We start from the raw sequence: 23,720 nt of genomic DNA on the forward strand, positions 1-23,720 counted from the left end.
ATTGTCTGCCTGCAGCTGTCACCCAAATGTTAAAAGCAATCAGTAGCGCTCCAAAAAGTCTCTTTTTAGCCTTAGACTTCATTCATACTACAGTATTTTTCACCTGATTACTTTATTTTAGTAACTAATCCCCCCCCCCCTTAAAAAAAAAAAGATTCGCTTAATTCAGGGTATATAAAAATCTAAACAATAAAATAAAATACAGAGAAGACTGTGCCTAAGGCCACATTTTCACAAACATTATACAGGCCCAAGCATGGATCTAAAAAATTCAAACCGACATAGTGTTCTATCATGCTATCAGGTAGGGTTGTCGGACTGAGATTTGCGACCATAATACAGGCACAAAAATGCGGATATATTTTGCTTGAATAAACCTAGCTTAAACATACTTCTTGCTGCATTGGTTGTTCCTCTGTTTTTAACCAATATGTAAAATGATAACATCAGTCTGTGGGTTGGAACCCTAAAATAATCGAAAAATGCTGCAATCTTGAAATTTAAGCTCTAGAATTACTCCAGATAATCTCCAACTATTTAAATCTGTTTATAGAATGGCCACAAAGTCTATTCTCCTAACAAATCATAGTGTTGTACTCATAAACAATAATAGAACTGGAGAACAGAACAGAGAACAGGGAGTCTCCACTCATAAATCCAGATGCAACAATGGAGGATGGCTCCTAGTCCTGGGCTGAGGCATCACAGACCTGAACTAGAAAGATAACTTTCTAACACATCAACATTTATATTAATGGGAAATATCTCTATATAAGGGCCCGTTCACACTGAGTAAAACCCCCGCCGTGGACTCAGGATCCCGTCTGCCTCATTTTTTCAATGTAATGTTTTGTGGACCTCCACTCTCCGCTCAAAGAATTGGCATGTCAATTCTTTAAACAGAGAGCGGAGCCGTGCAACAAATTACATTGAGACACTGAGGCAGATGGGATTCCAAGCAGAATCCGCGGCAGGGGTTCTGCTCTGAATATACACCCTTTGATTACAAAGTGTAAGATATAACCAAAACTACATTACCTTCCATAGGACAAAGTCTGGTCACTTTCTCGGGCATCAGTTTTGCTTGTTTATGTTGACAATAGACCTCTGCAATTTCTTGGCGACACTGTTTTGACTTTGCCCGAGACAGAGCTGATATTGCCTCCTTGCCGGTGATCTCACATTTCGGGGGTAGCTCATACTTTATTTCAGGGGAGCTGCTGCCAGCCTTCTTGGTATGGTGCATTTTGGTGCTTCTATATCCATCCTTTAAACTTTTAGAAGTGAGGTTCTTGGAGGGAGCACCTACATAAGGTAAAACTTCATTTGAATTTTTTTCTAGGAGTGAGTTTTCTTTAATTTTTTCCTCAAGGACTAACTTTCTTTTTAAATGCTCCTTCTGTTTGCTCATAGACTTCTTCCCCAGCTCCGTCTGGTGCTTATGCCTTTGAGTCCTTGGAGCAAAGTTACTGTTATCAATATTCTCAAAGTCTTTTGGAACCGAATTCTCATTATTGCTGTCTGTCCGCATTTTTTCTTTTGGGCGGTGGGAAAAGTATCCATCCTACAATGAAAGAACGGAAATTTGAGAGTTAATAGATGAATACATAAAAACAACCTTCCTCTGCAAGTATTTCCCCATCCTGATCAGATTGATTACAATAGACGATCATCAGGAGCTTAATGGAGGAGCAATACACAAAAATATGACCACTTCTTATTGCTCTAACATATCTAAAACATCATATTTTATGTCTAGAGTTCCGAGTAGACTTATGCATCGCCATGGTTACAGACTACAAACAAACATTGTGTAGTCTGACCCTGAAGTCATATGTTGCTTTTAATCTTCTGCCCTTCCTGCTAACCTTAAGATAGCAGAACAAGGGCAGAGGGAACTAAAGCTAGCAATGTGTTGTACATAGTTGTGAACCAAATGATTGTTCAGCCAACAGCTTTCTCTACTAATTACCCCCATACAGTTGCACACTTGGCTAGGAGAGGAATAATGCCCCTATTCCACGAGTCGTTTGGAGGAGCAAACGAGCGCTATTAGCGCTCGTTTGCTCCTCGTTCCCCGCTCGCTGCCGCCGCTATTCAACACGGCGTCAGCGAGCGGGTGAGTGCAGGAGGGGAGGCGGGGAGCTGCTGGGGGGGCTGCCCGGGGGATCGCTGATCGTCCGGGCAGCCCATAGGATATAGCAGCGCCTGCTGCCGATGCTCCTATTCAACGGAGCGACGGCAGCAGATCGCTGCTATATCAGTCGCTTGTTTTTCAACATGTTGAAAAACAAGCGACTGCAACGATCAGCCGACATGAACGATGTCGGCTGATCGTTGCACTCTATTCCACGGGACGAATATCGTTCGTAGCGGCCGATATCGGCCGAATACGAACGATATTGCTCCTCTAAACGACCCGTGGAATAGGGCCTTAAAACTGCTGCCAGTCACCCTTAGCATCAGCTTATCTCCCCAAGAACAAAGCACTCAGACATGTTTGTTGATATCCAGCGTGCCAAACTATTCTATCAACATCTTCCTTCTTTGAAAAGTTAGGAGGCCACCATACACACCAAAATGGTAGAAATTGGCATGTTCGGACAGATTAAGGCTACGTTCCCACAACGCACTATTTTTTAACAGAACGATCGCTGTTTTTCATTAAAACAAAGGCCATTGTTTTCATACTGCCATGATATACATTGAAGTCAATAACCTTCCTTTGTACATGTTGCGTAATAGCACCAGTTACAATAGTGATTGTAATTTTAACACAGCTTAGCAACGATCCCGGATATCATACCAGTTAGGCCATACTATGGCTGCATTGTAGTGAATATATTACAGATACAATACCTAGACCTCCTGAGGTTCCACTGATCCAAGCATAGAATGAAAGAGAATCCTAATGGGATAAGTTTGGTTTAGAAGAACTGTAGGAGGTCTCTCTATTGTGCCTCTATATATGTATATTACATAACTTTACATCCATCTGAAATCTCCCGGAACAGCCTCCTCTTCATTGTTGGCTACCCTACAGACATTTTTTATAATTTAGCATTTAATCAATTAATCAATTAACCAGACAGATTAGGATGAGCACTTTTTTCCACCAACTAAAGCACAAGAGTCCTACATAGAATTATAGAATCATAGATAAGGTAACATGACTATATAACTGAACTGAAACCTTATTCTCATGGCTTTACTTTTGGATGACAGTTCCTCTTCTGTCCTCATATCTGGTCGCAAAAACATACAAATGTTTCTTGTAAGAAAATTTTATTATTTTAATAGTATTTAGAATCCTGTAATTTCTAGAGTAAAAGATGATATTCTCACGAGACACTGAAGACAAGTCGCCGGATCTATGAATATAATTAGCGTTGGTCCAGATTTAACTTGTTTATTAGAGAACTTTCAAAGCGTTGCTTAGAGCCATCGGAAGTAAAAGTGAATTATTAAAAAGGCAAGTGAGAAAAACACCTATGTTTATCAAGTAATCCGTGCCAGAAATGATTACTGCTGCAAAACTTTTAATTAGTTTCAAAATTAAAGAAGAATTGAGGTTCTGCTGCCGGTTAAGCCGACAATGTTTTTGTTTTTTTTTATGTTTTTTACAATAAAATTAATCTCTGTAATTATTTCCTATCTACAAACCTGCAGCGAAGGCCTCTAGCAGCGCAGAGGTTAAGAGAAATTCTAAGGCAATAAACCTTGTTTGACTGTATTCTATAAATGGAATGTTTCTCAGATAAATATGGTTCCGGGAAGAAAGAAAAGAAATCTCTAGTTCTGTAACCATATCCTGTCCGCAAAAACAAAGAAAATGATGGGTATACAAACAAATGTTCCTATATAACATCAATATGGAGTAAATGATAGGAGCTGAATGTTAATAAACAAATTAAAAATGGAATGACTGACATTATAGTGCACCTCTAGTAAAGTAAATGGGATCAAATTGCAATATAACACACAATGGTGGACATGGGTGGCTATGATCCAGAGGTAAGCAGCTGCATGATCTCTAATGGCCAATTTTTATTATATGATTGGCAGCAATCCACCAATAAACTAAATAAAGGGATGGTGGCCTCTTCATTGTTTAAGGTTGTTTCTCAGTCAAACAAAAAAGCCTTATTTATCGGATTGGCAGTGTGTCGGAAGATGGACTATCACTAATTACTAGAGAGGCCATGTTAAAAATCCTTGTAATAAAAGTTTCTTATTACAAATAGACTATAAGTCTAAGCGTTACACAGCACCTATTCAAATCCATGGACTGTTCATAAAGCAGGACAGGACAGGTCCTCTAGATCAGGTATCACCTATGTCTGAGTGTCTATAGAAAGGACTAGACTACTCTATCAGACCACAACATGCGATACCCACCAGAAACTGCAAGACATCAGTATATACATTACAGTGAAACTTCCTTAAGACGAACATCCAAAATTCTCTATATACTTTACAGTGTAACTTCCTTAAGACGAGCATCCAAAATTACATTGCAAAAAAAGGGCCATTTGAGGGATGCCCCTTCAAAGAAGATGGCCGGTATGTGTTGTATATGATGGAACTAAAAATCTAACACGGCTAGATGAAGGGATGGCCTTTTTACAGAGGTGGTGTTTTGGAGAGGTTACATAAAAGAGTAAAAGATCTGTCAAAGCTGTCGAGTTGTAAAAGCATAAAATAAGGTCAACATCTTCATAAAGACACTGCAGATGAGGACCACATGTTACTGAGACAGGACAAAGAGTCATATGCTATGGATAAGATGCTCTCCCACAGACAGAAAAGAGGACTCTCACTGTATACCATATATTTTCTTCAGTGTTCACATAGTATAAAAATGAAGGGGGACAAATATCTTTGTATTTCCTTTTAAAATAACATTTTTAATTTATATTTATATATTTGATCACCTATTCTGTTACAGTTATCTGTTTTTATTTTTCATTAAATTCAATTTCCATTTTGATCAAGTTTGGAAAAAAACACACCAAAAATTCTATAAAAATATGTATCACATAAAAACTCGATTTAACGATTTTCTAGTGACACATTCCCGTTAAAGTGTAGCTGGCAGCTGAAAACAGGGGTATAAATATGAACATGGCTAGATGGGGATAGCCATCGTGATTGTAGGCATACCTTTTTTATCTCTTTATCTCCATGGTATTTTCTAGTACCAAGAATTAAACTTTTGTGTTGTTTTGCAAACCTTGGTCAAAGGTCCAGAAGGCATCCCCGACATGGGAAGAGCAAGGCACAGTAAGCCTAGCCTATGTCCTCTTCACATCTCTACACACTTGCATCTGCCTACCCCATTAGACTGACAGCCACTAAATAAAGAGGACATGGGGTGGACTTGCCTGGACATTTGCCATACTGGGGAAAAGCTCTTGAGCTTTTAAGCCTCATTTACATATTATCAAAAAGACTTATATCTCATCACTGGCAAGGACCATGGAAATAAGCAAGGACCATGGAATAATAAAAAAGGTAGGCCTGGAATCCTGATGACTAGCCCTACGTAGCCACGGGCTAAGTTAGGCCTATGTTTTTCTAAAGATTTTTTTTTTTTTAAAGCAACAAAATGTACAACGGGAAACTGTTCTGGTGATGATTCATTGTTTTTTTCAGTTTTATAGGACACCTATACGAAAAATGTCTATGAAGAAATGCATGCTGCGAAAAAGATGCCAAGAAACCACAAACTCGGTAAAAAGACAGAAAAAAGGCACAAACAAAAGTGCACTGTTTGCAGTATGTTTTATACTATAGACTTAAGCTGCGTTTACACGAAGCGATAATTCTCCCAATCGATCGTTTAACAATTTTGATGCAACGATTTGGTTTTTAGAACGATCAGCGTTTAGACGAATAAATCGTTAGAAAAATCGTTAGAAAATTTGTAAGAAAAATCTTTTACATAAGGTGAATCTTTGAAAGACTGTTTACACAAAGCGATCTGCAAATTTTTAGCGAACAACGAACGACGATTTGAGAACATGTTGAAAGATCAAAATGAACGATTTTTCGCTCGTCGCTAGATCGTTTATCGACGATTATCGCTCAAATGCAATAGTTTTAGCGAAAATTCGAACGATAATTGTTCTGTGTAAACGCAGCATAAACAAAGATCTGACTGCAATGTTTTGGGGCATAAGGTCAGTTTGTATATATATATATATATATATATATATATATATATATATATATATATATATAGAAAGCCTATGAGAAATATTCGACTTACTTGGCAGTACCAGGCTGTCAATTGAATGATACATTTCAGGAGAAATAACAGCAACAGCACAAAGGTCTAAGAACATCTAATCTAGTCACTTTATAGTTAATACAAGTTCACTAAAACAGAGGTGTCAGCTAAACGATATATAACTATGTAAGAGTACACAATATGAACCTGACACTTGTAAGGATGGCAAGAAGATGACTTTATTTAGGCAAAATTGCTGATAATTAAGGAAAGTGATTAATTCTGAAGGTAATTTATCTAAGTGAAATCACAGAGCAGAATCTGAATGCCCTTTCGAGTTGCAAATGTATCGATGCCTCATTCTCCTCACTACCTGGAGGATCTTCTTCCGATTAAATTGCATCTCCAACCACAGACACAGTAAATGTCAATGACTGCATAATGCATCAACGTGTAATTATTATATCCTACGCTTAACTCGGTGATAATTTTATTGCTGCATTTTATTTGGGATGTCTACTTTTGTTTTTTCGTTTCGTAGCCACTCACTAGGATGGACATCTTTTATTGAATGTTCTATATTATGTTTGATAATTTGTTGTTTGCAGGTTCAGTTAAAGGAAAAAGATACCAAGTTGTGAAATACCAAAAGGTCATCAGGTCTATCTCCAAGATACCCTGAACCTGTCCAAGTGTTGTAAATCAGACATCTCATATAAAAATGCTGAAAGGTGTGTTATATAACTTCATATTAAAGAGACCCTTAAAAGATTTTATGTGAGGAATTGCACTGAATAGAAAGAACCTGATATAAATATAACAGTGGCAAAAGCAACCATCAATGGTCCAAATAAAGCCATTTAATGATGTTCTCAAACGCAAAAAGGTTGGTTGACTGGTTCACATAAAACCATTTGGAACAAAGCTGATTTTCTAGCTTAAATTGTACCATTTGGGTCAAAATTCCCTGAAACATTCATATAGGACAACTTGGTTGACTGCCTAAAATAGTACCATTTTGACCAGACACAATGACCATTGGCGGAGCATGCAGTTTCTCCCGAGAGAAACAAGAACCAGGAAGAAGGGGTGATAAGCTGGGAGCATGAAATATCAGACAGAGTACCACGGTGATCGGTGTAGGTGAGCATGTTTAACATTTTCATAGTATAAAGAAAAGCTTTTGTCCCCCGGACAATCTCTTTAAACATCACCATCTGGACCAGGGTTGGTTTACAGGCTCAAATAATATCATTTAGATCAAAATTTGCCGATTGGCTCATTTAACACAACTTGGACCAAAGGGGAGGGGGGTGACTTATTCAAAAAGTATTTTTGGTTAGACAGATGGTTGGATGGCTCAAATAGTACCATTTTAACAGTACTATTTAGATAAAAACTTACTGACAGGCTGTTATACCACAACTTAGGCCAAAAAAGGTTGACAACCTAAAACAGTACCAAGAGCAAACTTGGCTAAAGTGGCACCATTTTGACAATGCAGATTCACTGGCTCATATGGAACACTACATCTTTAACATTGTACCAATCCAGACTGCAGATTGTACAAAAACTAAGCCCACAAGTCCAGAATCTATTCCCAGGGGTTATTCATGCTAACAAAACAATGTCCGCTTTCTTACAGAAACAGCACCATATTTGTCTATAAATGCAGCTTAATTGTAATACCCCACACAAACTGAGGACAGAGGTGGCTCTGTTTTTGCAAGAAAATAGCTGTGCTTTTCCTAATCCTGGATAACTCTTTTAAAGCGAATGTACCACCGGTAAATAGTTTTTTTTTTCTTTTTACATGAATAGACCGGCATTGTTGCGGGGGTGCCGATGCTGTAGTCTTTTTTTTGAACCACCTGGTTCCTGCGCACAACTCAGGTCTATTCCCGGTTACAGACCCCGGTTGCATAAAGCACTTGGGGCAGGCCCATCAGCCCCCATTATGATGATCTACACCCCCCTCTGTGACGTGGCTCTATTGATTCTAATTAGGGATGGTCCGAACCTGGTTCGGACGGGGTTCGTACGAACCCGAACCCTCTGCAATGATTACCGCTGTCTACCCGCTCCGTGCAGCGGGCAGATCCAGCGGGAGGAACGCCTGGAAAACTGGGATACAGCCATACCCATAGGCTGTATTCCAGTTTTCCAGGCGTTCCTCCCGCTGTATCTGCCCGCTCCGTGCAGACAGCGGGAATCCGATGCCGAGCGTTCGGGTTCAGCCGAACCCGAACCTCGGCAGGTTCGAACCATCCCTAATTCTAATGGACCCGCATCACAGAGGGGAGGGGCCGCCTACAGTGCCTCATGCCTGGTCGGTGCTCGGTAGTAGACCGACACAGCGCACGGGAACCAGGCGGCGGTTCAAAAAAAGATCTGCACCATCGACATATTCATGTAAAAAACAAAAGAGTGATGTACTGGTGGTACATTCGCTTTAAGCCATCCATGAACATAGTTTGCTGCATACACTAGTCAATATATATATATAAGAAATACATTTAAAAACATGATAAAAACCTAAAACATTGCAGTTAATGAGAATAAAAAAAAGTTCAGGAAATGTTGTGCGCCTACACACACATGTATATGCAAACAGATCTTTCAATGTTCATGCTCAACTTGTTTATCTGCCAAAAATGATTGAAAATCCATGAATTTCATGCAGACTTCACATTTCTATAAATTCTCGGAGCTGATATGCTCTTCTATTTTAATGAAATTCTCAAACTATATTGAAGGCGCTCAACCCAACAGTCGGAAATAAATGGAGACTGTGGTTTCCACCTCAGAGGTAAGACATACGACAACCACTGTTGACCATATACTTTTAATGCATGCAATCACTGCTCAGCCATGCGAGGTAATCTCTGTAAGTTATGTAGGCCCCAGCATGTCTTCTTGTCACCACGGCAACAGCTTTGGAAATCTTTTCATTGTTATTAAAAAAAAGTAACAGACATAAAAAACTGACAGCAATCTATAAATACATCCATTTACATGACATGACTGGTGGCAAGTGATTGACTCCTAGTTCAAGATGGTTGGCTTCTACTGGACCTTTGGGGCCAATAACTGGGTCAGACGTTGGGCCCATGGGAGGATCCTCTGGTAAATTATTTCTACTTTCTACTTGAAGTACAATTTTATAAGCAAATGCATTTATTTCCCTGAGACAGAATGAATCAAGAAGCAGTAATTTCACCTGTTATTATTTCCAACCCCATTCTGCAGGTTTTTTTTTTACTTCTAAGCCTTTCCTTCTCCTAAGCCCTGGATTTTCAAGAACAACATCCCTGCATGATAGTTATCATGTAGCTAAACTACAAATGACTGAAAGAAGAGGCTGAAAAAAAAATAATACATCAAGTGAATGGAGACTGATGTGAAAGCCAAAACATCTTCCAAATCACAGTTGTTGCACAATGCCCTGAGAGTTCTAAAAAAAAAGCAAGACAAGAAGGAGTAAAACAATTGCTCGGGAACTGCAGAATCCAGATAACCTGCCGTACAGTCCTTCTATTCATGTGAGCGAACCCTAAAATACACAGTGTAACCAATGCCTAAACAAATATGATATAACCACAGAAAATGGGACCCTAACTTATCTCAAGAGGGGTCCTTGAATCCTTGTTTTGCATGCTAAGATGGAGTAAGAGCCCTATTACATGGCCCGATTACTTTCTGTAAGGCAGTGCTGACCGGTATGAAGTGGCAGGCTGCTTAGCCAATCACCAGGACATTGACACTTTGTTTGGACAGTCACAAGTCGCACTCCTATTACGTTTTTAGGTCTGGAACTGAAGAAAGAATCATCCGATGAGCGTTTCATAAGCTGATTTTTGTCTCTGTTACATGGAGTGATAATCGTCCTGGTTTGGCTGATTGTCGCTCCATGTAATAGGGCCCTAAGTCTCTTTGTATTGCCCATCACCGTGCCCTGCCAAATAGGGATCAGGTGTTCCATTTTGGGCTTCAAAAACTTCTAAAATTGAAATATCCCTTTAGGTTGATATTATTTACCCAAAGTAGACTTGGTATATAATAATAGAAACACGTGCTGCATCTTTTTTATAAGTTCCATATTATTTTCTTGGGGGAAAATGGTCCTATTTGTATCAGCAATCTCACCATTGAGTAGGATTATCTGTAAAGTTGACAGATTTCAGCAGTCATAAATGGGATACTGTTAAGGTCCTCATACACTCACGGATGAAGAATGGTTCAGCCGTCAGCTATCTCTTTTGTCCACCGCCGATCCTCCCCATACACAGGAACGTTTGTAGGGTGGGATAAGCAATGGCGAAAGCTCTCTTGCCTCTCTCTTATTTCTTGACAAAAAAGGAGAGGGTAGGGGAAGAAGGAAAAGAGAAATAACAAAGGTAGAGTGAAACACAGTATGCGTCAACTAAAGAAAACTAAACAACAGAGACAACACGTCTGGGTCAGGCCCAGAGCTGTCTCCCACCTATTTGGGGGAAAGAGGTAGGTAAGCAGGCGAGTATAAAGAATAGATTGAGGACCGGTCCTAGGTCCGTTGAAGAAAGGCTAATGTGAGCACAAATAACAGGCCAAAATAACCAATACGGAGAAGGTAAGATAACTAGCTGTAGAAGAGCTGCATAGAGACTATTAGGGGAAAACAACAAGGAAAGTAGACATGAGCGTATGAGGAGAGACAGAGGGTTACCCTATAACTAACAATCAGGTAAAGCAGTTAGGTAAGCAACACAGACAACTGCGAAGTAAGGGCTCAGGCATGCGAGGCGGAGGAGTGGGCTCCTTCTTCTTCCACCACACAGTCAGGTAATCTGGCAGGCCGGCGTCTTGAAAGCCTCGGGGGAAGGCCTCCTGGAGGGTCTTTACGTAGGCCTGACAGCTGTCGTAACGGTGGTCGCTTCAGGGGGGTCGAGGAAAGCGTCGCCATTCCGGCAAAGTCACATCAGGCAAGTCCAGTTCCTGTAGAAAGCTAGGCAGGTCATCCGGGGAACGTAGAGTGACTGATCTATTTCCTCTGCGAACTGATAGGGCAAATGGGAATCCCCAGCGGTAGGGGATGTTTCTGTCCTGGAGTGCTGACAGGAGCGGTTTCAGGGCAGCTCTTTGTGCCAGCGTGTGGCGGGATAGATCAGAGAACAGGAAAATTTGACTGTCCTTATAAAACAGTTTACGTCTCCTTCTGGCAGACTGTAATATCTCTTCTTTGGTAGAAAAAAGTGTACCCGGCATATGACATCCCGTGGGCGTTGATCATCTGGGTTAACGGGTCTCAATGCCCTGTGCGCCCGATCAAGTTCAATGTGATTATCCGGGGGGGGTCCAAGAGATCGTTGAAAATTGACGTCAGTACAGCTAACCAAGTCACCTGGCGGGACCGTCTCCGGGAGTCCTCTGATACGGAGATTATTCCTCCGATTTCTATTCTCGATATCATCGAGATGTTGCTGCAAGGTAAAAAGCTGGTCCGAGTGTTGTCAGACTTGGACACTTGGACAGTGGAGGAGATAGAGTCGTTAGAGGCCTCCAGGGAGGTCACCTTAGTAGAAAGAGAGGATAAGTCCTTCCAGAATTGAGCGAATTCCTGTCTACACTCCGCGACAATCTGCTTGGTCAGGGCGGTAAAGTCCATTTTCGTGGGCAGGGACGAGACCAAGGAGCGCAGATCTGCCATGGTCACATATTTGTCGGTATGGGCCGCCTGTTGCGGTGTCGCCAGTAGCTGAGCAGCTTGCAGCATAGGAAGGGACTGGGTGCCAGATAGCGACAGGGGAGAGGTGCAAGTGCGCAGGATCGCAGGCGTAGCGTCCAGACTATTAGGAAGCATTTTGTGAGGTGGGGACCTATTGGCAACGTCCTGGATGTGCTGGGGGCGCAGTTGTGAGGCAGAGGTCAGTATAGTCCCGTTGAGCACTGCAGCCATGTGTGGCGGGGAGGTATTCCACGATGAACCTGTGGACCAGGAGGGCGAGGTGGCACTGCTCATCTGGAGTACGGGCTGGCAGGGGGCAGCAGGTGGAGGGGCAGACCAGTCAGCATATGGAGGGGATTGATGAGAGCTGGGGGACACCACGTGGTGGGCAGGAGAAGAGGTCACAGTCTGTGGAGCCAGCAATGTCCCCGAAGCGTGGTCACCATCCCCTGCAGGGAGGTCCAGTAGGCAGAAGGTTGATTGAGGGACCGCTGCTGTGACAGGGGAGCTCTGCATATGGTGCTGGGGGCCCTCAGTGACCAGGGCGGCAGGTAAAATGGCAGCCTCCAGGGATGGGGGAGGGGGCCCAGGGTGGAGGGTCAGAGCGTGCAGCGATATGGTGGCTGCAGGCTGCGCCAGGCTGTCTAGTGGGAGAGGGAGGCTTGCGGGACCCGCTGGTGATGGTAGGGGCATGGGGGATCCCACCTGCAGCGAGTGGTGCTGAGCGGTCACACTCGCACTCCGGCTGCGGCGGCCATCTTGGGAGCCATGAGGAGAGTCTGTGTCGGCGGCGCCATCTTGCCGGGCAGCAGGCTGTGAGGGCGGAGCTTGCGGGGGGGGGGGGGGGGGAACGAGTCCCCCACGCGTCCTTGGAGAATGTTGCCGGCATCGGAGATCCAGGCTGCAGCCCTGTGGGTAAGTGGAGCTCTGGAGGAAGGGCAGCCAGGGATACAGCGGATGTGACGGGAACTGTGGCGGCGAGTGCCGGTGTCTGCAGGGCGACGTTCAGGGGTCGGGAGCGGGTGAAGTATGCCTCGATGTCCGCCTGGAGTGAGGGGCTTCCCCTTTGCTTTCCTGGCCGTTTTCCCCATAAGTAAAGCCTGTAATCAGTGCTGTGGGCTAGCACCGGACCGGAGCTCAGAGAACCAGCGTCCTCACACCACCATAGCTAGCCATGCCCCCCCTCTCTTATTTCTTAAGAAAGAAGTTGGTGGTTGTTTAGTAGAGCCCCATACACCTTAGATGACCAAATCTGCTGTGGTTGGCAGGTTTGGCTGTCTTAAGTTTAAGGTGTATGGGGACCTTTAGGGTATGCTATTACTTTATCACTGGTAAGGGTTAAATCTCTGAGACCTTGACCAATCATGAGAATAAAGACAATCATAAATATCATAAATATAAGATCATAGATATGGGGGTACTCTAATGTGATTTGTTTGAGAAAGAAATTTATAATACTGCCACACACCGGCCTACATCCACTCTACCACACCACTAGCTACGACACTATGCAGGGTGAATAAATGGAGCCTAATGATAATCCCAATCTTTCAGATAGATCGATCCTAAAGTTGATCAGAGGTGACACATAACAATGACTAGGGAGTAAAGTGTACACAATGATGAGGAAATCTAAAATCAGATATATTAATTGCATGCGCTGTGAATTTGTGGAGCCTCATGTCAATGTGACTTCAGTGTATAGTACATGTAAATGCTTAACTTGGTTAAAGAGTCAGTAAGAAGGATAATTGGCCAATTTGGCCACTTATAATAGTGGCTGCCAAATTAGATAACAGCCAGCCACTTAGCAAATTAGGCTGAATGATTACATCATGTCCCTTTGCAGCACTATACATGCCAATGATCGGATTTATTACACTTCATTTGGTCCCCCCAGCAAGGACATTTACAATCAGCAAATGAAGAAGAATAAACCTAAGAGTTGTCAATAACCCAATGTTCAAGGAGTTGACATGGAAAACAAAAGGCTCATATATATAGAATAGTTGACCATTAAGTCCTCTAATTACCCGATAGTGGTCTATGGGTTTATTTTTTTTATTTTTTTGTTTAAAATTTTATTAAATTTACAGAACGGCTTCAAACTAGGCCGGAAGAACAAACATGCAATAATCAAAACATTCCATACGAGCCAACAACTAAAAGTACAATGGAAGCAAAACAGCTAGTGCAGCTATTTTGCATAGATTGAGGTAGTCCAGGTCTTCCAGCGGAGTATGATCTTCTTATTAGAGGGCAAAGTAGATGCCAGAAAAGTTTCAGGTGAACAATGAAAATTCACCCTCCTTATGACCTATAGTCTATGGGTTTATTGAGATCATCACAATTGGAGGGAGGGCATCTGTTACACCTTGTCGATGAATTAGGGATACATCCATAAATCCCTATGGAGAGATTTCACATTCATGGACGAGACGTATGAAATAAGTCACTTTGAACCAGTTGCAGTGATGGTATTCACAGGATACGTATGGTCATCAGTATATCACCAATAGGGTCTGACCATGGAGAACCCAAAGGATTGGCGGAACTGAAGAGCCATTGGGCTCAATGGAACACCCCCTCCCTTCAATGTCTATACAAGGATGGCTGTACACCACCTAGTGATGCAACTTATCCCAGATTACTTGAATGGGCTAAGAAGCAGAGCAGGCTCCTCTGTTTTTCTGATGGGGAAGGGGTTTGGGAGGTCTGGTAGGTAAGACCTCAATGATCATACTTTTAAATCTTCACAACTAAGAACGAGTATGTAAAGATGTAATCCATTAATAATGACGGCCGAGAACAAGCATTTCACATAGCTTAGATAGTTTCCAAACCAAATGTACAGCCCCATTACATAAGATACATATGTCTGGCCTGGAGATATTTGGCAATAGTAAGTGGGTTATAAAGACATTACATTTCACAATTAATGTGCATGGTTCAGCCTGACAGATAACATATCTAAAAAAGTAAAAATTAAGTATTAGTATAACTGATTAATATAGCGCAAGACCCTCTGAGAACAAATAGCGTTGGCAGGTCTGGACACGAAAAGCGCCAAGGGGAGCAGATGGTGAGAATACAGCAGATGTTAACGTCATTTGCTTTTTCCATATGCTGCATTGTTCGATAGTAATAAATAAGTTCCACTTTCATGTATTATCAACATTCAATATTTTACTGCGGGATAAAGGGAAATAAAAGCAAATGAATTACCACTTTAAGGGTTTTTTTTTCCTGTGCAGTTTAAGTAGTTAAGAAGACATTTACAGAGACTTCCTAGAAGGGGGGAAAAATCTTGTGATAAATGAGATCTTTACTATTATCAGTCTCAGTCTCTTAAATTGTATAGTCCATCTACCCCAGACCTTCTAATGAGAATCACTGTGTAAGCATAGACCACTGGTTGTACTAAGACTTGCTTGCTTGGCCATGCCCTCTACCCATGCATGTATTGTTAGCTTTGGCTGTCCAGGCATGATGGAAATTGTAGTTTTGCAACAGCTGGAGGGCCGCAGGTTCCCCATCCCTGCCTTAAAGGAATACACAATAGATGGCTGGCTGGTCCTGCCTAAATTGAAGGGTTTAGACAGAATTTATCTAACGTGTATATCCAACTTAAAGGGGTTTTCCAGCCAACATGGATTGATTAGCTGTCCAAGGGATAGCTCATCATTGATTGGTTTGATGTCTGCACTACACTGTGCACTGTGTAGCAGCGTCGACCTGTAACAACAGATCAGGTCCCTGTGTAGAGTTGGTGCCGAACAGCCGATCTGCTCATTTGCTGGGCATCGGTACCCCACTGATCATTGATTATATTGCAACCAGTTAACCACCATCTTCTAGTTTTAGAATATCTATAAAAATAAAAAATAGAAAAAATACTTTCCCATTTGACCATAGATGAATAGGTTTAGCGGCAGACGATTGTTAAAACGTAATGGGGTTGGCCTCTGTATAGTAAATTAGTTCAGTATACAGTATTAGTAAGTGTACTCACTGTATATACTGACAGCAGTTCCCTATGTACCACATAGAGCTAAAATCAGACTCCCCTCCTCCAGGCTGTGCTGCCCTGCTGCCCTGCTCTGTGGTGTTTCTGTCCATAAGATGGCCGACATGGAGGAGCATGTGACCATGTCCCGCCCACAGTGTCCTCCATAGGCAAATACAGGCTCAGTGGTGTACACTGGGGGGCGGGGCCTGGTCACATGCTTCTCCATGTCAGCCATCTTATGGACAGAAACACAACAGAGCAGGGCATGCAGCCTGAAGAGGAGAATCTGATTTTAGCTCTATGAAGTACACAGGGAGCTGCTGTCAGCACAGTTACTAATACTGTACACTGAAGAGTATTTTACTATAAAGTGGCCAACCCCTTTAATAATATGATGTAAAAACTCCTATGGTTGTTAGGAATTTGCTTTTTTTATATTATTTTCCATTAGCTTTCCTCTGATCCAATCATTTTTTTACGCAAAATATCAGGTGCAAAGTGCAACATACATAAAAGATTTTGAAGGCCATGCGTTTGTGTAGCTCTGTCAAAAACCCTATGGTACAACTAGCAAATATCCTTTTATTTGTTATGCACGTATCATACTTTCATTTATCAACCTGTCAAAAACCCATTGAGGCTTTTTAATAAGCAAATGTTTAGCATTTTCCCCTCCAGGCATGCTTATAATGGAATTCCTAAAACGGCTTTATGTATTTTTTTTTTCTCTTTTTTTTATTCAGGATTGCTGAAATTCCAAAGGTTATCTTTAGTTTACAGCACAACAAACAATATATTTCAGGGGTTTTTTTTTATTATTTTTATTCAGCAGTCAATTAAGTTGCTTACTGTTTTATTTCATAGACATGCTACTATAGAAAAAAATTAATGCTGAGTACAAGAACCCAAATTTTGGAGAACCCGGTCTAGAACATCATGGTCGATGAAAGGAGTAAAACATCTGTAAAAGTCTGGCTTCCTGTGAATATGTGACATCACCCACTTCTACCTAATCACTGCCACAGTCTACAACGTGATCACCTCTTAACTATATGCCCTTAAAGGGAATCTGTCAGCACCTGTTCTCGGTTCTGAGGTGCTGACAGTGTGATGAAGGTCTGTGTCTCTTAGTGCGTGAGTTACCTTTTTTTTCCGATGGGTTCTGTACTTTGTCCCCAATATGTGCCGTAACTTTCTCCGCAAGTGTCAAAGAGGGGTAGTGGTGATGCGTTCGTGCCGCACTTTGGCCCACCTCACCACTACTTCCTCCTCTCAGCTTCTCTCAGCGTAATTTTTAGCTGTGCATGCGCCAATCATGGCAAGGGCCCCACACGCCCTTGCCGGTTCGCGCATGCGCCTTGGTTCTGTGCATTGGGCACGCTCCTGCGGTCCGATTCGTGCATGTGTTGTAGTGCGTCAGAGCGGCACTGAGCGAAGCAACTGAGGGCATAGGCTTTGGCCCTCAGTGCGCCTGCGGCGCTGCGACACACTACGGCACATGCGCGAATCAGGCCGCAGGAGCAAGCACAATGCACAGAACCAGGCCCCTGCTGGCTGTCGGAGTTTATAATCCGCCGAACTTCTCCTTTAACTGGTTGATTGGTTAAAGGTAGCATATTATTAGATTTATACGGAAATATGCAATCTTGTACAAAAATGGACATACAGATGTGCCCACTCTCATATTATGGTCTTATGGTTATTGAGATCATGACTAGATATGAGCTAACCTCGAGCACGCTCCAATTAGTCCAAACCCAAGCATGCGGCCTTGGATTACTGGTGGCTGCAGACCTCCGGGGGAACATGGATACAGCCAATGGCTTCCCTTTTCAAATAGGACACACTGAATACATCTTTGTATCAATGACTGATCTCAATATCAATACAGATACTATTTTAGATGTGAACCAGATCAGCAGGAAAACAACTCAATGCTGGATTAAATGAATTTTTTAGCAAAAAAGAAAAAGAAAACAGTTATGATGAGCCGACTAAGATGACAATGTTTATTTAACAGGAATAGACTTTTGCTATTCACAGATGCTGAAAGACACTTTAAGGCACTTGCAAACACTCATCGCTTAGCTTCAAAAACTGTATTGATCTTTGCATATGTTCTGTTTGAGCACATGTGCTATTATTGAGTGCTTCACATATTCTGTGTCTGTCTTTTATGTGTTCTGCACAGACACCCCCGTAGGTAAAACTATTTCTACATGAATACAAAACTCTCCCCAAATGGCAAAACCCAAAATATAAGGTGGGATATTCAGGACCCTATAAAATCAAAGGTACCAAACATACATTTTTCTGGACACGTGCCATTTTTTTTCTAATGGAGAGAAAAAAGATGTAGGTTTCACTCTTCTACAGTTTGAGCACCTTAAGGCTATGTTCCCTCGAAAAAAAAAAAGGCGAAAAAACGACTGTTGTTTGATAATGACATCATTTAATAATTGTTTGCTCTGGAGGGTCCGTCTTGTCCTTAAATCTAGAAGTGATACATTGATGTGGATGAGAACTAGGTAATGCCTTATTTCACCTGTGGTGGCACTGTACCGAAACTAAACCAGTCCGGCAGTTACAGTTGTCCTCTAGTCCCAGGGTCTCGGCTGAAGAAAACTTTGTAATAAGCTCATTGTCAACAAAACAATCCGAATAAGGGATTTTCCAGAGTTGAGAAGTCCTAAACCTTATTGGATTGAGTAAGGGGTCAACATGAGGACAATGGGGAACATTTACAAAAGTCCTGCCCAGGGAGAAGGTGCAGATTCGCCCCTCTCCCTGGTGTACGCCTGCCAGGGGGCAGCAAGGAATCGTGGCCCCCTCCCGTGCCTTATTTTTTATGATCCAAATCTACACCTGCTGGAATTTGTGCGCCTGGTCTGATTCACTAAGAGGCGACCACCTCTTCGTGAATTTGGCCAGGGAAAAGGGGATGGGCCCTATTTAAGACCGGTGCGTTCGTACGTTGGTCTTGATAAATCCCCCCCCCCCCCCCATTATGTTGCACTAGCCCCATCCTATAGTCAGTTCTAGATCATAAAGAGTGGGAAGATCATGGACTGGATAACAAATTGCTACTTAGTATACCACAGATGAAGGTGACTAATATGTAATGAGTTCATGGACTATCATTGACCTCGCATATGAGCAGGTGGATGTACTGTCAGTGCATTGTAAAGAGTGTAAAGTTGAATCACAGGTGAAAATGGAAGAATCCTCTAGTTTTCCTCCAGCATTTCCCCCCAGGCTACTACTTACTCTGTTTTTCTCATCTTATATGTGGTTAGGATTTTTTTTTCCAATAACCACTGAAGTTAACCATTTAAGGTTCCTCTGGGGTTGCCTTTCAGCTTCTAGTGTACTGCTGACCTGTGACAGCTAGATGGTGCAGCCCACTGAAGTGACAGGCAAATACGGCACCCGAGAATTGATCTTGGAAGCGACGCTATAAAGCACAGGGGCGAGCACAGCAATCAGTCACATAGTTTGTTCATTGGGAGAAAAAGACTGCTGCTACTGCTGCTGCTGCTCAGATCTAAAAGCACAACTCCACTTTGACACATTCTACAACACGCTGGGATACAACAGTCTGCTGCAAAAGCTTTATGCTAGAATACAAATTGGAACATTTATCAGTACTGCACAGATACTCATCCACCTATACTTGTTAAAGCAGCCAGAACTCTCAAGGGTTGTAAAATCAATACTGGCTATATGCAATTATAATGCAGTACCATCCACGGAAAACAGGCAGAGGGAAAAAATAAACATGTAGACTGCTCAAAGCTAGGGCAAGGGAAAGAGAACATCCCCTGAAATCACAGGGCGAACTAACAAAAATACACACGTATCAAAGAAGGGAAGGGAGTAGTACAAAACGCCAATCAAACAGCACACAAAAAAAGCAACATTGAGCCCTTATACTGTATGGGAGACCTATCACCAAACAAACCCACAGCTGTCAATAGTAATATGTAATATAGTAATATCTATAGGTCCCAAGACAAAAAAAAAAAAAAAAGAACTTATTTATTTCTGACCATGAATGTATTCCTTTGTATTGAATATATTCCTATGTAGGAATTTCATTATATTCCATGCAGACCCACAGCTGTCTACCATGACTACCAAACAGCAGTGTGATGAGCCCCATGGGCATTCTGCATAAGGAAGATTCACTACTGAGTTGTGCAGTATCCAGCTCACGATGTATTTCTTATGCAAATGCCAAGGCGCTCATGACAATGCGACTAGGTAGTCACCCACTGGAGTCCCAGATATCGTTCCACATGAGAAAGCAGATAAGATGAACTCTAGGTGAAGTAGCAGTCTATCTTCTGGCAATAATAAAATATTGATATTAATATTGATATTCTACATATCCATAGATAAACCTGCTGTTCTGTCTTATCCTGTCTATTCCTTTGTTTGGGAAAGTTGCTATCCAATGATCTGTCCTCCGATCTATTACTGTGGATCAGCTAGTCATGACTGCTTAGCTCTGGGCTCCTCTAGACTTGGGGTTCAAGATTGGATAGCATTCCTAATTTTTGCAGAATGGTGCGGATTATAGAATATGCTGTGTGCATTTGATTTTTCGATTCATTTGGACTCTATTTGCTTCATAGTTCTTCCTTGTAGATTTATTCTATCTGCATTTGGAAAATTTTGATATAAAATTCAATTTACCTTGTTTGGTTCCAGTGAGGTAATTTTCTGCCTTTGCCCCACGGTCCTAGTGCCTGCTTGTCATTCTACTAGGCAAAATTTAACAACCAGGTTATCTTAGGGATACTTGCAGGGACAATAAGGCTTCATGATATCTGGTTTTAAGTTTAGTGTTCCAGGAAATATTAGGGATAGCTAGCTACTGTAGGTAATTTGTTGTATTTTTCATGTTCATATACCTGTCCTCCATCACCATCATCTTTTTGCGCCATCACTCATTCCATCATTCCAGTTCAAGAAACCTACTGGTGAGCTACGGTTCTTATTCTTGTTACCTTCCTATATTGATACACACTTTATTTATTGCTTGCCACTGTTCAGCTCTACTATAAGTACTGGGAACCACATTTAGGACCCAGGTATGGCAACTGCTATAGGGCGAATCGTTTTTTCCATCTTGTGACTAGTAGACATTGTTGTAAAAGCATATGTTTATATATATATATATATATATATATATATATATATATATATATATATCAGATAATTATTAGCTCAACGCTAGTTCAAGCGTCTTAACAAAATTGTTTGTAATGAATTCCAGATTATACCATTTCCCGGCAGTGTTTGGTCTTAATTACGGGTCAGATTAATATGACTAAATATGATCCGATGATACCCCCCATCAATAAATGGATCCCATTGCTTCATCACCCTGAGGCTTCTGACTGCACATAAAGCTCAATTATGTCATCACATATCCATGGGATCCCCATCAGTAATGTGTGGGCAGTTCTGATTTAATTTGCTCCTGTGGATATTGAGCTGGGACCAGTCAGGCATTATCCTTCACTGTCTGCTAAAAGGGAAAGTCACATTTCATTAAAAGGTAAATGGAATAAATGCAGCAGTGGAGCAGCAGAGCTGGAGTGAGTCCATTCAGTGACTGGCATCCCACCATGCCACTGATACAATTAGGACATTTAATTTAATTTTATAATTATTATAATTATCTTTAATGGTACAATGTAATCATTAGTGGAGGGAGAATTAATCAGGTTGCTTTATTCATAAGTGCTCAGAGCCATGAAGTTTCCATTAAAAGCTATGGAAATCACATCAGAAGAAAAGGGAATCAAGGAACAGGGCGTGTACAACAAACATATAGGCGGGGTGTAACTGTAGGAGGTACAAAAGGTGCAGTCACACCCACCCACCAGGGTAAATGGGGGCCAATGACATACATAGGAGAACACCAATACTATCCATGGTACTTGAAAATTGGATCCATCATAATTTGAGGGAGAACTATCAGAGATGAATAGTTGATGAATCTAACCTGCTGATAGCTGATAACCTTACTAGAAAAACAATTACATTAATAACTTAACAGTAATGGCACTGAGGATGAAAGTAAGAGCTTCATCCTCAGGGCTCTGTGCGATATGGGGAGCTATCAGAAAGTTAGATTTGTCTAACCTGACGATAGTTCCCCTTTCTGTCCGGTAAGACAATTTGGAGCACTGCTCTTCCCCCAGAGCGTTGATCCGCTGCCAGCTGGCCCACCCCTTCTAATGATTATTGGTGGAGCAGGCCGGCCAGGAGCTGGATTGGCACTCTGGGGGTGGGATGGTGCTCCAAATGGCCTTACTAGAACACTAGAACACTACTTTAAAACTACACATGAATAAGAATACATTTTATATAAATAAAGCCAAATCATGCATATATCCTAGCAATGGCCACTTAAATTATACAGTCTGGACTTCAGGCTGTACATTTCCCCTACATTGTAGGGTGCAGCTATAGGGAGTTTAGAGGACACAGTCACATCTGGGACCTGATGCCTAAGGGGACTTAAAGGCCTCTTTTGCACATTAATAAGATGCAGGTATTATAAATGACACATGGTAGGCCACATGTTCCACTGCTGCAGATGTATTTGGCTCACAGAGGATTGCCTAGACTACAGGATACTATAGGATACAATTCCCAGCTGATAGATGTATTAGGTCTGTACAGATTTGAAACAATTCCCTAATAGCAGACATCTTGAAAATGACGAGGAATTGAAACAGAAAGTATATTATAAAGCAGAATTACTTTTCATTCTAGGACGCTTAAGCTTTATTTATATAAAACCTTCAAGTGAAGAATTGCCACTCTTAAATACTACAGCAATAATCATGCACTTCATATTGGATAAGCACTCAGATTTTTTTTCCCAGTGCCCCGTTGGTCATGTAGATGAGATAAATAGTGGCGCTGTTAATTTTCTTAGCGACGGATGAATTACGTGCTTCATTCTAATCCTTCTGTTATACCACGGGCTGAATAAATCTCATAGTGTCTTCTATGTGGACCAGAAGTCTGTCTCCTCTTTGTGTTCCTATAAGACTCACATTGGTGAGTGTCAAGAGTGTCAATAGTTTTGATAGGGCAGGGTCTAAGTGTTCAGACCCCCACCATTGATAGATCGAAGCTCACAGAAGAGTGCTTCTCTCCCTGACTCACTGCTGCCCCCTTCTTGTTGCAGGAGACAGTCTATCAAGCCCATCTCCAGCAGCAAGACAGAACTGCAAGTTGGGAAGAGACAGCTCAGCGGCTAGCTTCTTATTTGTATGAATGAAACTCCCTACCCAAGTTGACCATCTGGCACATCTCATCCTAAAATGTTTACCTCTTTATCCTTAGGACTGTGGGTAATCCCAAAGTGATCTTCCAGCTCACTTGAAATTTGGTTCCAATGGCATCAAGCCCATCAAGACATATTATGGTTCTGTACAGCTCCCAAATTTTATAGCCCTATAATAGTAACTTATACCTTTGGCTTACTAGTGGTCTGTTAGTAGCTGTCCGCTGGACATCACTCAGTCAACAACTTCCTCACCCAACTGCCCAGTATACATGGATAATTGGCTCAGTTGAATTTTCATGTGTTAGCATTGGGAAAGAGGAGGTAAGTCGCTGCTAGAAAGCTTTGGCAGCGGTTTATTTCTTAGAAAGCAAAAGGAACAGGCACTTAAAATCTTAAACACCTGACCTATCTTTCAGAACAGAGTTGGGGGACTCCACACACATTATTATTAGTGATATTT

At 41.8% G+C, this 23,720-nt stretch overlaps 1 protein-coding gene across 1 annotated transcript in view; it reads right to left on the bottom strand.

Moving 5' to 3' along the window:
- XYLT1 (xylosyltransferase 1) overlaps positions 1-23,720 on the bottom strand; it is a 236,074-nt gene that overhangs the window by 112,833 nt on the left and 99,521 nt on the right. The window contains exon 2 of the mRNA XM_069983749.1: positions 1,039-1,564. Within this exon, the coding sequence (XP_069839850.1) occupies positions 1,039-1,564 (526 nt within the window). The remainder of the gene's footprint in view (positions 1-1,038; positions 1,565-23,720) is intronic.

This window comes from Dendropsophus ebraccatus, chromosome 9 (assembly GCF_027789765.1).
Source record: "Dendropsophus ebraccatus isolate aDenEbr1 chromosome 9, aDenEbr1.pat, whole genome shotgun sequence".
NCBI lineage: Eukaryota > Metazoa > Chordata > Amphibia > Anura > Hylidae > Dendropsophus > Dendropsophus ebraccatus.